The sequence below is a fragment of the Danio rerio genome, chromosome 14 (genome assembly GCF_049306965.1).
Source record: "Danio rerio strain Tuebingen ecotype United States chromosome 14, GRCz12tu, whole genome shotgun sequence".
Classification (NCBI taxonomy): domain Eukaryota; kingdom Metazoa; phylum Chordata; class Actinopteri; order Cypriniformes; family Danionidae; genus Danio; species Danio rerio.
The window spans coordinates 5331037-5346798 of NC_133189.1; the positions used below are offsets into that span (position 1 = coordinate 5331037).

The 15762-nt window shown below is 36.9% G+C and overlaps 1 protein-coding gene across 2 annotated transcripts; it reads left to right on the top strand.

The window, feature by feature from the left end:
• Window positions 1–484: 484 nt before the first annotated feature.
• On the top strand, window positions 485–14024 carry ap1ar (adaptor related protein complex 1 associated regulatory protein). Of its 2 annotated transcripts, NM_001301369.1 has the most exon segments (10): window positions 556–801; window positions 1805–1853; window positions 3057–3083; window positions 3168–3193; window positions 5305–5401; window positions 5536–5634; window positions 7533–7594; window positions 7978–8051; window positions 11035–11142; window positions 11474–12024. In NM_001301369.1, coding segments are annotated over 10 exon segments (882 nt in total). In that variant the 5' UTR covers window positions 556–730; the 3' UTR covers window positions 11743–12024.
• The last annotated feature ends 1738 nt before the right edge of the window (window positions 14025–15762 follow it).

A 15762-nucleotide genomic window follows, 5' to 3' on the forward strand; every position in this document is an offset into this window, starting at 1 on the left:
ATGGGTTAAAGTTATTTTAAAAAGGCTGTTGAGATTAAAGAAATCTACTATATGTCTTTGCATGTCTTTTGGAAACCGGAGCACCCTGAGGAAGCCCAGTATATATATTCAACGATTCAATATAAAATTCAATGATTCAGTATGTTGGTGCTGTGATATAATATGCCAACACACAATTCCTACTCTAAATATGCCTGGCATATTTTTTGCCACATAAAACTGTTACATTGAATGCCATTTTAGTGGGTGTCAAAATAAAAATGTATGATAGTCATTATTATTTTTTTTGCTCAGGAAGAAAAAAACCTGCAATAACTATTATAGTCTTGCATTATTGCTGCAGCAGCCTAACTATGATTTATTGGGGCAAACTGTGGTTACCATGGTGATTTGAAGTACGAATGATCTCTGGCGCCCCTCAGTGCCTCTAAAAAGTCATTGCAGTATTTGAGCCTCGCGACTCGCCGTAGTTTAAACATTAATCACATGTCCGATTTGTCAGGAAGAAGAAACAATAGAGGTGTTTTTAGGCCGGAGCTGAGAATGCGACTGTCGGGCGATGAGTGCAGTGTCCGCAGGTGATTTACCTGCGCGAACCGGCGGCGTGCCCGCGCTCATGCAGTCATGCAACGTGCGGTAAAATCCTCGTGCCCGGTGATTAAAGTGCCTGAAGAAGCCGGAGACCAGCAATGGAGGAGTAGCTGAAACAAACACCTGATCCGTGTGTGCCATGGGGAACTGCTGGGCTCACTGTTTCGGGCTCTTTAGGAGAGAAGCCAACAGGATACAGAGAGGAGGAGGGTGAGCCATTCATGGGACTTGTGATGTGATTTTATTGAAAGGTTATCTGTGACGAAAACATCATTCGCCGGTTGGAGTAAAACTGGTTTTATATTAGGGCATGTGGACTCTCTCCTTAATAATATGATATCAGAAAAGTGCTCTTTGCAAACTCTAAATTGGTAAATCACATTAGCAGCTAATGACTATCAAAATACAGAGTTCTCACAGTTAACTTGAACGTACGTCCCCTCAATGATTCGCCGGCTGTCAGGTGGATTTCATCAGTTGGACAATCTGTGGATATTATCTACACTGAAATTTACTTAAAATGTAAGTTAATGTAACACTAAAGTTACATTAACCAGTTTAGGTGGCTGATAAATGTTCCAGTAGCTAAGGTTTTGCGAATGAATCGTTCTTTTTTATAAATGATTCAAATGAATCGATTCGCAACACGTTCGTTATTAGAGATAACTTTTTTTTTTTTTTTTAATGTGACTCGTGTTTTGCGGTAAAATGTGCTGTTAAATATTTATGTATGATTATGTATACAACATAATATAAACACTGCAATTTTATTTCGCACTTTGGAGCAATCATTCGAAAGAATTGTTCGAATAAGCCGATTCGCTTGAACGATTCATGCTTACTCTTGTTTCCGCATTAGTTGATGTGTAATCTCAGGACCCCGCCCAGAGTCATTATGTGAATCCGCCCTGGGACATCATCCTTGGGCAATCATGTTTTGTTTATCTATCTTTGCTAAATTCATATATAATACACAATCATTAATAAAATAATATCCACTAGTATCTGTGCTCTCTGTGAAAAGATGACTATTTTTAAAAAAGAAAAGTCCATATTTGGTGCTTATCAGAATAGAAGCTCAGATTTTTTTTTTTTTTTTGAGATGGTGATATTACATTTTGCTGTTGCTTAAATCATGTTTTATTCGTAACAATGCATCTCTCATGGTATCAGTCAGACTTGATGATTCATTTATATATGTTTCTGTCAATAGGTCAAAGTACTTCAGAAGTAACACAGCTGGGGAACACTTTACTATTGAGGTACAACCATCATAGTTTATTTGCAAAGATATAACAGGGTTCAACGCTAAGGATTTTTAACTGGCCCGATCAGGCCAGTGGTTCAGATTTTTACTTGCCCTGCTAAATTTTTCAATGGCCTCACCAAAAAAAGGAAATTAATATCTATTTTTTTAGACAAATATTTTAAATAATGTGTCAAAAGACAAACATAATTGTGTACATAAACATTTAATTCAGCATAACTTTTCTTTAGATACAACTGATAATTTAAAAAAAATATATAATTGTGATAAAACTAACTTTGAAAACATAAATAAATAGATACATCACTTTAATTTTGACACCCACTGACATTGTGACCAAATATAAATTAGAGAGGTCAGACTTTCTCATACATAGCCTCATTTCAGTTGTCAGGTTTTATAAAAGTCTATCTATTGAATCAATCAATTTATTAAAAAAATGTTGGCCAGAATTCTGCATTATAAGCTTAAATTGTAGAGAAATAACAGATGAAGCCAGACTGCAGTCAGATCATGAAGCAGATCAATGTTGATCTTTCTTTTAAGATATCAGTGCAGAGATGAACAAAACAATAGGCCTAATACAAAATATTATAAGTTAAAATATGGAAAAAATTATCAGATGGTAATTTCTGTTAGTTTTCCTAACGGATAAACAGCATTCGGTAATATTTTAGCATGCTTTCACTTTCGTATTCAACATGAAATGCACATTTACTGGTAGGAATGACATCCTGCCCTACTCATATTTCTCTCTTCATATAGCCGGATATATGGCTATTACACAACCATAATACACTGTGATGTAGCCTAGTTCACTACAATCGATCCTCTCCAGAGTTCATTTCAATCGAGACGAGACCACTTCATTCAGGTGTTCTTGGACTGATTGGTTTGGTGTGGATCCGAGCGCGATTGCGGGATACACGCATGCGCTAGGCAAACGAGACCGTTCTGAAACAAATGTCTTGGTGTGAAAGCAACCCATGACTGTATTAGCACGCAATTGACAAACAGTCCCAGCTGAATAAACTTGATCGGGCCAGTAATGATGCTGTCTACTGTCCCGAGCGCTCCGGCCCATCAGGCAGTCCTTATTGTCGAGCCCTGTATAATGAAATAAAGTTTATATATAAGAATTTAAATGTATATGAATATAGTTTTATTGGTGTATGAGTGATTATTCGTTCTGTTTCAGTTTGAGAACCTTGTGGAGAGTGATGAGGTGAGGACGCACTTACGAAATCACATTTAAGCTCTTACGATATTCCTCTTTTGCTTTGATGTCAACTTTTGTCTTGTTTTCCAGGGTGAGAGCTCACAAAGCTGCCCGAGGTATGATTGTATGAATGTGATTGTTTATTTGCATAGATACTGTATGGCTCACTTAAAACTGAAAATTCTATCCATTTAAACGTCCCGGGAAACTAAAATTAAGTTTTTTTTTGTTTTGTTTTTTAAATGTTAGTATCATTATGTTAATTTTAAGGATATCTGTAAGCTAGCATACACCAAAAATTCACGCTTGAACCTGGGGTCCGTTCTTCGTACGTGGATTACTCAGTTAGCTGGATTTGGATATTGACGATTTGACACGATCCAGGATCGTTTCGTTCTTCAAAGCTGATCCGAGAGTTGCTGTCATAGCAACAGTTCTGCTAGGTCAAACCTGATCGGGAGCAGGCTCAATTCATATAAACAGGATTATATCGGCTCAGTTCAAGCAAAGATAATACAGAAAGTATGTTACGAATTCTGATATTTTCTTACAGTAGTAGTTATATACACTTGGGAAAATGGTACATATTTTTTAACTATATATATAAAGTTATAGTCATTAATAAAATAAATAAAGTTATACATATTAATAAAACTTATGCAATCTGCACCCTCGAAATGAAAGTACAAAGACTGCCACATGGTGGTGCGAAGAGAAAACTTATTGATTTGAACTTTTTAGATCGCTTTAATACAAATTGTGTATAATAGAAATGCACAATATGTGACTTTTTTTAAAAGCAATAATACATTTCAGCAGTCATAAACGTTAAATATTATATAATAAATGTTTTGATAGTTAATATGCCGGTGATTTGATGCTTCACAAAAGTTGCAGACGCCTTTACCAATATGAAAATGCTTTTGTAAACAACCAGTTATTCTTTACACCGATTAAAAAATGGCTACTATAATAAAGAAAATATTTTCTATATGTAGAACTAAATACATTGATTTGCATTGAAATACATGATGAATACTCTTGACACATGAAAGTGTAAAGCCTGCAGCTCACAACAAATGTGGAAGGTTATTGCGTGTCATATTTAACAAACCGCAATACTGCTAATTTGACGTAATTTTGCTCACATGAATAATTGAATATTAATCAGATGATGTCATTACGCTGCTGTGCCATCAGCCAATCGTTGCATTGCTGATCATGATTTCGAGGATCGATAGATCTGTCCTTCACAACACACGCAGCGATCTCAGATCAGTTTATCCAGACATTCTAATCTGATTCGCGAACTGGTTTGAAGAACCAAATTAGCGAGAGATCAGTTATCAAGATTAACAGATCCAGGATTTGCCAAATAATCTTAGATCATTTAAGCGAGGTACGAAGAACGGACCCCTGATATGAACATACAAAGCTTGCAGTTTGTTATTTCCGTCTAAAAGGATCAACAATTTCTTCTATTTTTCGATTACTTCAGTTTCTCAACAAATCTTCTGACCAATCAAATGCTCTCTAGTGTCATGTCCCACCACTCTTATTGGCAGAGCTGTGGTGAAAACATAATGCTATTGGCTGTTTGTAAAGGGGAGGGGCTACACTATGCCCCGCCCCGGTCATGATTCAGTTGAGGTTATGTCAAACCGAATAATAAATGCACATTTCAAAGCACTTCACCAGACATTTAAGGCAGTAAATCTCAGCTGCGTGAATGAATGACATTGTTGCATATTGAATAACTGTCATAATATTATTGTTTTTTTTTATATTATTGTTATTATGGAAGATACTATTGTACATAGGCATATACTTTATCTTAATAGCTTAGTATGGTTAATAGTATTCACAAGCACTAGTCCAGCCCTTCGTTTTATTTATAGATAAATTGTTAAATTCTGTAATTTTTTTTTAATTTATGTAGTTATTTCAGCTTTAATGCCATTTATTTGCAGGTTTTTAAGCCAATTGTGTTGTTTCTGTTTGGTAAACCAGCTATGGTGACTAATATTCTAGTCTTTTCCTATTGGTGGTCGACTCTTGGCCTGGATGAGCTCTAAAATGGACCTGATAGTCAACATTATCAATGTTATAATCAATTTAAGACTAACTATTCACATTAGATCAGTGCATCACATGATATAAAGTACCACAGATTTTAGTTCGCTGATGGCAACTTTGAACTCAGCGCTCTCTCCTGTGATTGGTCCAGACCCATCAGTGAGGAGGAGATCAGCCACTTAAAGGAGCACCGCTATGCTGCGCTCTCAGACAAACAGGTGCAGATCGATGAAACGCTGAAAGCACAGGTATAGCGGGTTTCATTCAAAATCCTTAAGTTTATGTTTTCATTTGTTGTTTTCCATTGCTTTGTTTCTTTTTTTTCGCCCCTGCTATTATTTTGTTTAGTTAACCTTCCCTTTCTGTTGTGATTTCTGCCCAGTTAGTGGCAGAAGAGGAGAAGTTAAGGCTAGAAGAGGAGGCTGTTTTTGCAGCCCAGCGCGAGGCAGCGCGGCTCGCTAAGGAACGAAAGCTAAAGGAGGTGAGGCGTTCGCACTGAGCACGCCCAGCCCTTCTCAAAAACCCTGCCCACTTGCCTTCAGCCACACCCCTTTCCTATTTGACACCCCTTTAGTTCTGTAAAATTTGTAACTCTGATTTTAACAGGAATAGTTGCTTGGGTTTTTTAAAGTGATGTATTGTATGTTGGTCAGAGCTAGATTAAAACAATTATGTCATGCATCTTTTTGTACCATGAATTACAGACATCTACTGACTTGTTATTCAGTGTAACAATAGTTTATAGACAGATATCAATTTTATATATATATATATATATATATATATATATATATATATATATATATATATATATATATATATATATATATATATATATATATATCACACATATATTATATATGTGTGCGTGCGTATATATTTTATTTATTTATATACACAGCCACACACACACTCATCTATCCATACAATTGAAGTCAAAGATATTCGCCCTCCTGTGGATTTTTTTTATTTAAAAAAAATTTATTTAATATTTTTTTCAGAGCAAGTAATTGCAGTATTTCTTATATAAATATAAAACAAAAAAAATAACACTTTTTTTTATTTATAATAAATATAAATTTAAATAAATATTTAAATTAAATGTTACACTAGCAGTTTGAAAAGTACGTTCTATTTAGTATGAATGTGAAAATTATTAATGGAATTTGGACGTACTGCATCCGCTATTTTGTCATGGTCATGTGACCTACCTGCATCAGTTGCGTTGCTTTACTTCCATTCATGAATTCTCTTGCGGGGCTTCATAGGATAGCACAGCATGCATGGGATGCGCACTAGAGAATCTCGCCGGAAGTAGTTATCCGGGTACTTCTTGCATACTGATTTTCGAATTTTCAATGAATTCTGACATACTACTTGCCTTGCATACTGATTTTAGCGAACTATATAGTATATAATTATGTGGTTTTGGACGCAGTCCTAGTCTTTCAATTGTACTTCAAACGGAATGCTAGTATCTTGCAAAATAAATAGTAAAATATTTCCCACTGTCATCATGGCAAAGAAAAAATATTAAACTATTATATTTAATAATGTGTTGAGGAAAATATTTTCTTCATTAAACAGGAGAATTAAAGAATTTAAAAATCACAGGAGAAAGACTAAGAATAATGCTAAAAAAAATTCTTGCCACTTTCAAAACAAGGATCATTTGACATATTTAACAATACTATTTGTGGATCGAAAATGCAGCTGCTACATCAAATGAACATTTAGTATTTAACATTATATTTTGATTTTGGTCAGAATAATTATGATGTTTTGTTTATGCATAAATTTGTTACACTGAATAATGAGTCATAATTTCACACCATATAATTGTATTTCACTTTATCTTTAATGAAATAGTTTTTACTTATTTTTTAAATAAGGTGTGCTTCGCATAACATTTTGAACAAAATGTTGAAAACAGAATGTCTCATTTGTACATTTTTTTTTGCCTTCTCATCTTTAACACAAACCATTTATAGATGTCAGCAGGCAATGAATAGTTCATGTCAGAGACTAATAAACAGAACTGAAGGCTTATTGTTTTGCTATAGCATTAAATATTAACAAACCTCTGACGAATGACCCAGCAGTTAATGTTCTTAATAGTAAAATCAATCTGCTTCCAAGAAAGCCCTCTCCATCTTAAACTAGCTATCTTAAACCACCTCTCTCATCTCCTCCTCCTTTTATTAGCATTTTTCTTTTTAATTTATTAATTTGCCTTCATGTCTTTTGTTCTGGCTTTTTTTCTCTTATTTGGCTGCTTTCTACCATAAGCTGTTTGTTTTACCATCTGATGATGTTGTCGTCTGTTTAGTAGGACACTAAACTTAAATTGTTATTCATGTTTAAATGTTGTGTTTTCAGGGGAAGCCCCAAAGGACCAAACCCAGATCAGAACCAGAGAGCAAAGACCCTCGGCACAAATCGTGAGTTTGTTCGGTTAATGCAAACGATATTCCCCCAAAAAGTTGTGAACAAATCACGCTTAAAGCATAATGCCATTACATTGGACTTAAAATGCCACATCCAAGTGGTGTATTCATAATGGCCTCCCATTCTTGTAATTGTATATATACACACATGCACACACACATATGTGTATTCATATATGCATGTATGTTTATATATAATATTTAACTGTGAGTAAAACTGACAAAATCATAGTGGCTACTGTATGGGCAGCCGTGTCTACAGTTTAAATGTAATAAAAGATTCATAGCTGAATCTTTTATTATGATTTATCTACACATCTGAGGTTATAACAGCAGAGGCTTGCAGATATATGATGTAACTGTGTGTTTTTCTTCAGAAAAGCATCAGATGAAGATTTCGAGGTGTACCTGCAGAGTGTAAAGGCTCAATCTGAAGCGTTTCGCAGTAACAGTAAGTTTCTATTGACACATTATAATTAGAATACTGCCTAACATGGTATTACAATACATCTATTTAAATTAAAATATTTTTGTAAATTGTCAAATTGACTTATTTTTAGTGTAAACATCTGTTAAATATCTATGTACAGGTTTGTTTGACGGCTTTTTCTTCCTTAATGTGACATTGATCAATCCAACATAGAGCTAAAACTGAATTATTAAGCTCCCTTTGCGATTTTAGCATGCCAATTTGGCCTTTTATCCCATGCTTTTTTTAGTACACACACAAACTACAATTGCCATAGCATGGTTTATCTAATGCAAATGGCATTTTATATTGCTGTATCAAATTAGATTTTTCAAATTGCACAGTCTGTAGAAAACTTTCTAAATTACCACCACAGGCTCACTGGAAATGTGTGCTTCAGCCTACATTTTTGTGAAGCTAACAAAAACATACTTGAACATACATTTGACTGCAGTTTCTAGGCAAAATGATGCTATGGGGCAGTTTATTTTGTTTGTTTTCACACTAACCATATTTACAGGCACGTAACTATCGACAAAATGACAAATAAACACCATATAATAATCTTTAAATGTTTAGGATTCGTAATCCAATATGTTGACTTCACCCATCTATTTCCATATTGAGGGAGTTGACTACAGCTGTGCATTGTTATTGGTGGACTGGCTGATCAAGCCCTCATTCTAGTATGGGGTGTCCGCGGGGTCTTAAAGTCTTCATTCATTCATTCATTCATTTTCTTGTCAGCTTAGTCCCTTTTTTAATCCGGAGTCACCACAGCAGAATGAACCCCCAACTTATTCAGCAAGTTTGCTTGCAGCGGATGCCCTTTCAGCCGCAACCCATCTCTGGGAAACATCCACACACACACACATTCACACACATACTCATACACTACAGACAATTTAACTTGCCCAATTCACCTGTACTGCATGTCTTTGGACTGTGGGGGAAACCGGAGCACCCGGAGGAAACCCACGCGAAGGCAGGGAGAACATGCAAACTCCACACAGAAACGCCAACTGAGCCAAGGTTCGAACCAGCGACCTTCTTGCTGTGAGGCAACATCACTACCTACTGCGCCACTGCCTCGCCCGGTCTTAAAGTCTTAATGTCTTAAATTCTAAAAACAAAATTCCAGGTCTTGAATTTACAGAAATATGGTGTTGTAGGTTTTTACATAAGTTTTTTTTCCATGTAAAGCTGCTCAAATTGGTACAAACAACAATTAACAAAAGTAAAATGTATTCACTCTATTTACCAATATCATTTAATTATCTTGCTTACATCCTTATGCTGTGTTTACACCAGACGCGGTACGCGTGGACACATCGAGCTATTCGCGTGTAAATAGACGCGTGAACATTTTGAGTTTACTCGCTTCATGTGTGCTTCAAATCCGCTTCATTCGCATTCGCGTCATAGGTGGGGCTTCTGTCTGCCCAGTGACTGTAGCTTCATTGCTAAATGGCTTAAGCCTGATTTATACTTCTGCGTCAAGTGACCGGCGTAACTCACAGCGCATGCAACGCGTGTGGCTGTGCATTTACACTTCTGCGCGCTGTCTCAGTTGGTCTGCATTAACACTTCCGAAACGCTAGTTGGCAGTGAGGTGTAAATGTTCCTCTGTGTCGAGTTTCTTCGCTGCTTTTTTGCTTTTCCTGAACACTACCGGGATGTACAAGGGGCTCAAACTCGCTCATTTTGAGGCAGGAACTGGTGGGCGTGCAACAACTTTAACTATGAGGTAAACACAAAACATCCGGAGCTCCTTCATGGGACTCCACACTTGTAAACAATCGCTACATTGGGTTCGCGCTATTCGCGCGGCTCTCAGTCCGGCCCTGACTCGTCAGTGCTACCAAGCCGACCAATCACAGAGCTTGCGCTACGCGTTGTTGCGACGTGTAGTTATATTTTTTGAGAGGTGCACGTCAGTGACGGCCATGGCGAAGGGCTATGCGTCAGCGCCGTAGCATACACCGGTGTTTGACGCAGAAGTTTAAATCAGCCTTAACATGGATTTCATTGGGAGAGTAGCTGTGCTTATGTGCTTCATGAAGGCTGAAAAACAGAGTCGAGTCATTTGGTGCCGTGTCTGAATCCACTAGATCCTTTCAGAGGTGCACCAGCTCTGTGAGTTCATAAACTCTTCCAGAAACTTAACCTGGATGATGGAGGCTTTCAGCGGTGCTTCCGACTGAGCTGAGCCCAGTTTGATGAACCGTTTTTCGGTGTGAGGTTTTCCAACAACAGGAGGACATCAACAACAGGCGCTACGTCATAAGCACGCCCCTATAAGAAATAGCTTCTGATTCGTTAATGCTGTGCGAATGTCCGCCCAAGTTCAGATTTCTTAATTTGAGTGATTTGCACAAAACATATGATATGCGCATCAATCGCGCAAAATGTTTAACTGGCGGCGCTTCATTCATGCGAATCGCGTCATTCGCGCTACCTCATTAGCACATATCGCACCGCAGGACGTCTATACGCACCTTTGTAAATCACTCGCACTTGATGCTTCTTCCGCGTCTGGTGTGAACGCAGCATTACAGTAAAGTTTGTTTAAAAGTTTTCCATGGATATATGCATAAACACATGTGCATTAGTTTATTATAGTTTTTAAAAAATTAAGAAAAGTTATGCTAACAAAAAATGTATATAACTACAGTTTTTTTGTTTCGACACATTATTTAAAACAAGTGGTTAAGAATAACTGAATTTTAATTTTAATAGGGCAAGTAAAAAAAAAATCCCTGTGTAGGTCTGAAATTCATTCATACTGGCCTTAAAAAGGTTTTAAATTTGACTTGGTCAAACTGTGCAGTAAATGCATCATCAGTGAATAAATGTCAATAAAGAGGCAGTTATATTATTAAACAAACAGTTTGATGTGCTTGAATGTAACACTTTTCCATAAAATAGTAATGCTTGTCTGTTTTGAATTGATGATGACTTAAAGGAATGAGCTCTGAGACGAATGTGGTGACTCCCAACACTGAGAGCAGCTGGGACTTCACCAGTAAGACTGACGCCACCTCACTGGAGCTGGAGTGGGAGGATGAGGAGGGTGAGCGACACACACTGAGGAAATGCTGTTATTGAAGAGCTTTACCTCAACGTTTTAAGCAAAACTTTCTCAAAACAATACCAGAGTTATTATTTAATGTGTATGCATTATGAAAAAGTACCAGAACACCAAAAGAGATGAGTAAAACCGTGCTGCTAGATTGAACCACACGGATCATTTATCAGCTTAGTCCAAGGAAGAGAAAAAAGAAAAGATTTTTTTTTTTTATTATCACTACTATAACCATTAAATTCAATTTTTTTTTTTTTTTACTAAACCCAATAATTATTATGTCTTTAATTTTATTTAATTAACATGTCTCATTCTCCAGGAATGAACCGAATGGGTCCTGCATGGGAGCGATCGAAAACGGAGGAGGATATTTTGCGCGCAGCTCTCCGTCCCGGCGGGAGGCAGCAGGACAGCGGACCCACCTCCACCTCCGAGGACTCCACTGCTCTGGAGTGGGAAAATGACTTTGTGAGTGCTCATCCTGACGACAGCGGAGAACACGAAGACTCTGCTGGATTGGTTAATCCAGCTCTGGACACGCCCACCGAGGAGGCAGAAAATCAGACAGCAGACCAACAGGAGAGATAGTCTACAGCCAGAGACAGTGAGATGACTGTGGTATCAAACGCCTCATTTAAATACAGTGTGATGATCCATTTAACATAATATATGAAACTAAATTAAAATATCTCTATGAGAGAGGTAATACAACGGAAAGAAATGCTTTATATGACTCAGAATTTGTTGATGAATGAATTTCACGAACGTTTTTTTTTTTTTTTTTGCTTGACCTTTTATCCCCACACTTCTCATTACTGTAATACATCAGGATATTTTGGTTTATATATTAATTACACTTTTACGTTAAGCAAAAAAAAAAAGTTATGTTTTGAAGTGTTATTATTGATCAGAAACACTGGGACACTTGGTGATCTGTCACACATAAAGTGTGTGTGTGTGTTTGCAATGTAGTAATGAGAACTGGGTGGGTAATGTGGTCAACTTACCCAAACAAATAGGTTACTTAATCTATAAAAAGGCTTTTTAATTTTTTTCAAAATGTATATTTTTTTGCTGAAATATGACCTGGGGTCTGATTTATAAATTTTTGTAGAAACAGTTTTAAAAGTAAACGTACACCAGAATCAATTTAATGTATTTATTTATCAAGGATTATGGCTCATAGGATGATTAGTGTCTCAGTTTAGGGTGCTTTCACACCTATTAATCGATTTTTGTTCCCTAACAGGGATTAAAAATGTTGCCATGTTGCGTTTTTTTTCTTGGAGTGGTTTGCTTTCACATGGCAAAGTTTCTAAACGAACCAAAATAGTTGTCATGTGCAAGTAAACTCTCCTCACATTGCTCAGAGTTTGGTTTATTTTACGGGATTTCCCTCAGCTGTCATACACATGTCGTTATATTAATGTATTATGATGAGAAATGAGACTTAAGAGAAATGTATGCCTATTACATATTCATAATACACTGTGATCTAGCCTGGTTTTTTAGTTTGTTGGATCGTATTGCTTTTTCGTGTTGCATGCCGGCAGCTAGCTCTCTGCAACTCTCACATGGTCGCCCACTGAAGCTAAGCAGGGCTGCGCCTGGTCAGTACCTGCATGGGAGACCACATGGGAAAGCTAGGTTGCTGCCGGAAGTGGTGTTAGTGAGGCCAGCAGGGGGCGCCCAACCTGCGGTCTGTGTGGGTCCTAATGCCCCAGTATAGTAACGGGGACGCTATACTGCTCAGTGAGCGCCGTCTTTCGGATGAGAAGTTAAACCGAGGTCCCGACTCTCTGTGGTCGTTAAAAATCCCAGGATGTCCTTCGAAAAGAGTAGGAGGTTTAACCCCGGCATCCTAGCCAAATCTGCCTCTGTCCATCATGGCCTCCTAACCATTCCCATATTTAATTGGCTTCATCACTGTCATCCAGGTGGATGCTGCACAGTGGTGGTGGATGAGGAGACGAACCCCCCCTACCCCCCCCCCCCCCCCCCCCCCCCCCCCATTGTGTAAAGCGCTTTGAGTGCCCAGAAAAGCACTATATATATGTAAGGAATTATTATTATTATTATTATTTTTTTACTACAGCCAAACTGCTCTAGAGTTTGTTTCAACTGAGTCGAGACTGATTGTTTTGGTGCAGATCCGAGCGCAATTGCGAGATTTACTTATGACCAAACGATCTGAGCTAAAAGGATAAATGCGCCACGCTCCGAAACCGACGTCTAGGTGTGAAAGCACCCTGAAAGTTAAATGTTTATTTGGCTTACTTCTGCACACAATTGCCCATCATTTTTGTTTTTATAGATAACGATTGTTTCGCATGGGAAGTGGCGTACACGCATTTCTGCTTGTTTTGTGCACACACTACGCTTATAAATGAGACCCCCTGGTCATGTTCTTGACAGATTTGGTGAGATTCACTCCATTGGGTCGTAGATTCATTAGGATTTGCTTTTCCTGGGTTAATTCGCCCCCGTTTTGAATGTGATGCAGCTGTAATTTATTTATATCTGTTTCCATTTGGTAACTGGGTGGAGTTTTGAAATGTCTCGCATCAATACTTCATGTCTTAATCTTTCACTTCAGCCTTATTTCACACGTTTCCATTACAGAACTGAATCAAGTGCAATTTTAGAAGATGAGGGACGTTTCTTGATAGCTACAGAACTATCATAATTGCCATTCATTTGCATATAATAACAGTCCAGTCATCTGTGTGTGGCTTTAGAAACACTGACTTGTTGAAGGACGAGATTTTGAGCTAAAATATATTTCCTCAACTTAAGAGGGAAATAAATGCACCGGGACACATTTTACAGTATTTCCAAAGTGCTTTCAATAAAGTTAATTTTAAGCTGTGCATGTTTGCTGGTCGAGGATTTTGTTGACAAACTGCTAATAGGGGTGTGCGGTATTTACCGTTTTGTCATTTTAAGCTCGTATGCAAACTTATATTGTCTGTCTTTGTCACAAAATTTGCAAAAAAAATTGAAACAAACCAAACAAAATCATGTTTAGACAGTCAAAAAGCATTGACTATGAGATAAAACTTTAGAGTTATCGAGCCTATAATTTGTTATAATGGCGAAACGTATCATTGTATGGAGTTTTTTTGTAAGATATGTGTCGCTTACTTTAATATCAACGAAATTGTTAATGGGTTACTAATTTTATACAACAGTGTATTAAATAAGAAATTAATATTGAGTTTTTGACACAGTGTCCTTTGTTTTTGGGTTGCACTGTAAAAATGATGAATTAGTCATGACAACATGTTTTAGTTCTTAATCATGTTTTAAATTAATTTTATAAGTTACGGAAGCTGTTTTACATCAGTTTTATATAAGAGAAGTTCAAATAAGGTTAATTAGATTCAGCGTAAAAATTTAAGGCAACTAGTGTTTTTTTACAGTGTAGGGTTCGCCAGTGAAATTAGATTTAAATGCCAACATGGAATGATTGTACATCTTAAAGCAGGGGTCACCAACCCTGTTCCTGGAGAGCTACCTTCCTGCAGAATTCAGTCCCAACCCTGATCAAACACACCTGAACCAATTAACAGTACCTAAAGCAGCACTTGATAATTACAAACAGGTGTGTTTGGTCAGGGTAGCAACAGAAATGTGCAGAAAGGTAGCTCTTCAGGAACAGGGTAGGTGACCCTATTTTTGGTTATTTATTTTTTTTTAAATAACTTAATTCTATGAGTCTCTTGCTTTTGTTTCTAAATGAATCAGTCGAAAACAAATCATGTTTCTGTTAGTATCGCACACTCTGCATAGCTAGTAAGAAGGTTATTCTTTACACAGTCTGCTCCATGTTTGGACGAAATGAATTAGAAATGGGGAGAATATTCCATGATGAATCAAATCTTCAGTCACTACCTCTGGTTTTGATCATTTTGCCTTTACTGAATGAATTAGCAGTGTCTTGCTATGTTTGCAAATGATCAGTTATTATTATAACATTCTATTATTTTTTCTGAAACATGCCAGTGTTGTCAATTTAATCAAAGAAGTTAGCGTACGCTTCATTTTAAGGTTTCCTTGTTACAGTGATACTATTTATTTAACTTCTGAATAATATTAATTATGTGTACTTATATGATACTTACATGGTAATTATATGGTTAGGGTTAGAATGTGGGTTGGGTGTAGTGTTAGTTGCATGTAATTATACATAATTAATTGCAATGACTATAGTAGGCACAGGTAACAAAGACACCTTAAGATAAAGTGTTACAAAGAAGTATTATTTTTGTTTTGTACTATTGTTGAGGCTACGTCTACACTAATCTGAATAAATTTCAAAACACAGCATTTTCATCTAACAACGCTTCATCATGACTACACTATCATTTTCAGCTGTTTACATCATCCACACTAAAACAACTGGAAAACAGTTTCGTTCATGTACTGCGCATGCACACAGATGTAAGTTGCTTTTACCTGCGACCTTTCCACCTGTTGTTTATTTACTTTCGTCGCTTTCAACTGTTGTTTGCTTCTGCCACTAAGCAAATCTGTTCACTAAACATTGTCTGAATAGAGGCAATATGGTGCATGAAAAAATGGACACTCATCCTTAATAAAGCTGTC

Excerpts from the sequence above, each read along its gene's own strand:
- ap1ar (XM_009307692.5), top strand. The coding sequence starts at position 731 with ATGGGGAACTGCTGGGCTCACTGTTTCGGGCTCTTTAGGAGAGAAGCC. Across the intron at positions 1,854-3,056 it reads GGGAACACTTTACTATTGAG|TTTGAGAACCTTGTGGAGAG; the intron begins GTACAACCATCA and ends GTTCTGTTTCAG. Across the intron at positions 11,143-11,473 it reads GGAGTGGGAGGATGAGGAGG|GAATGAACCGAATGGGTCCT; the intron begins GTGAGCGACACA and ends CTCATTCTCCAG.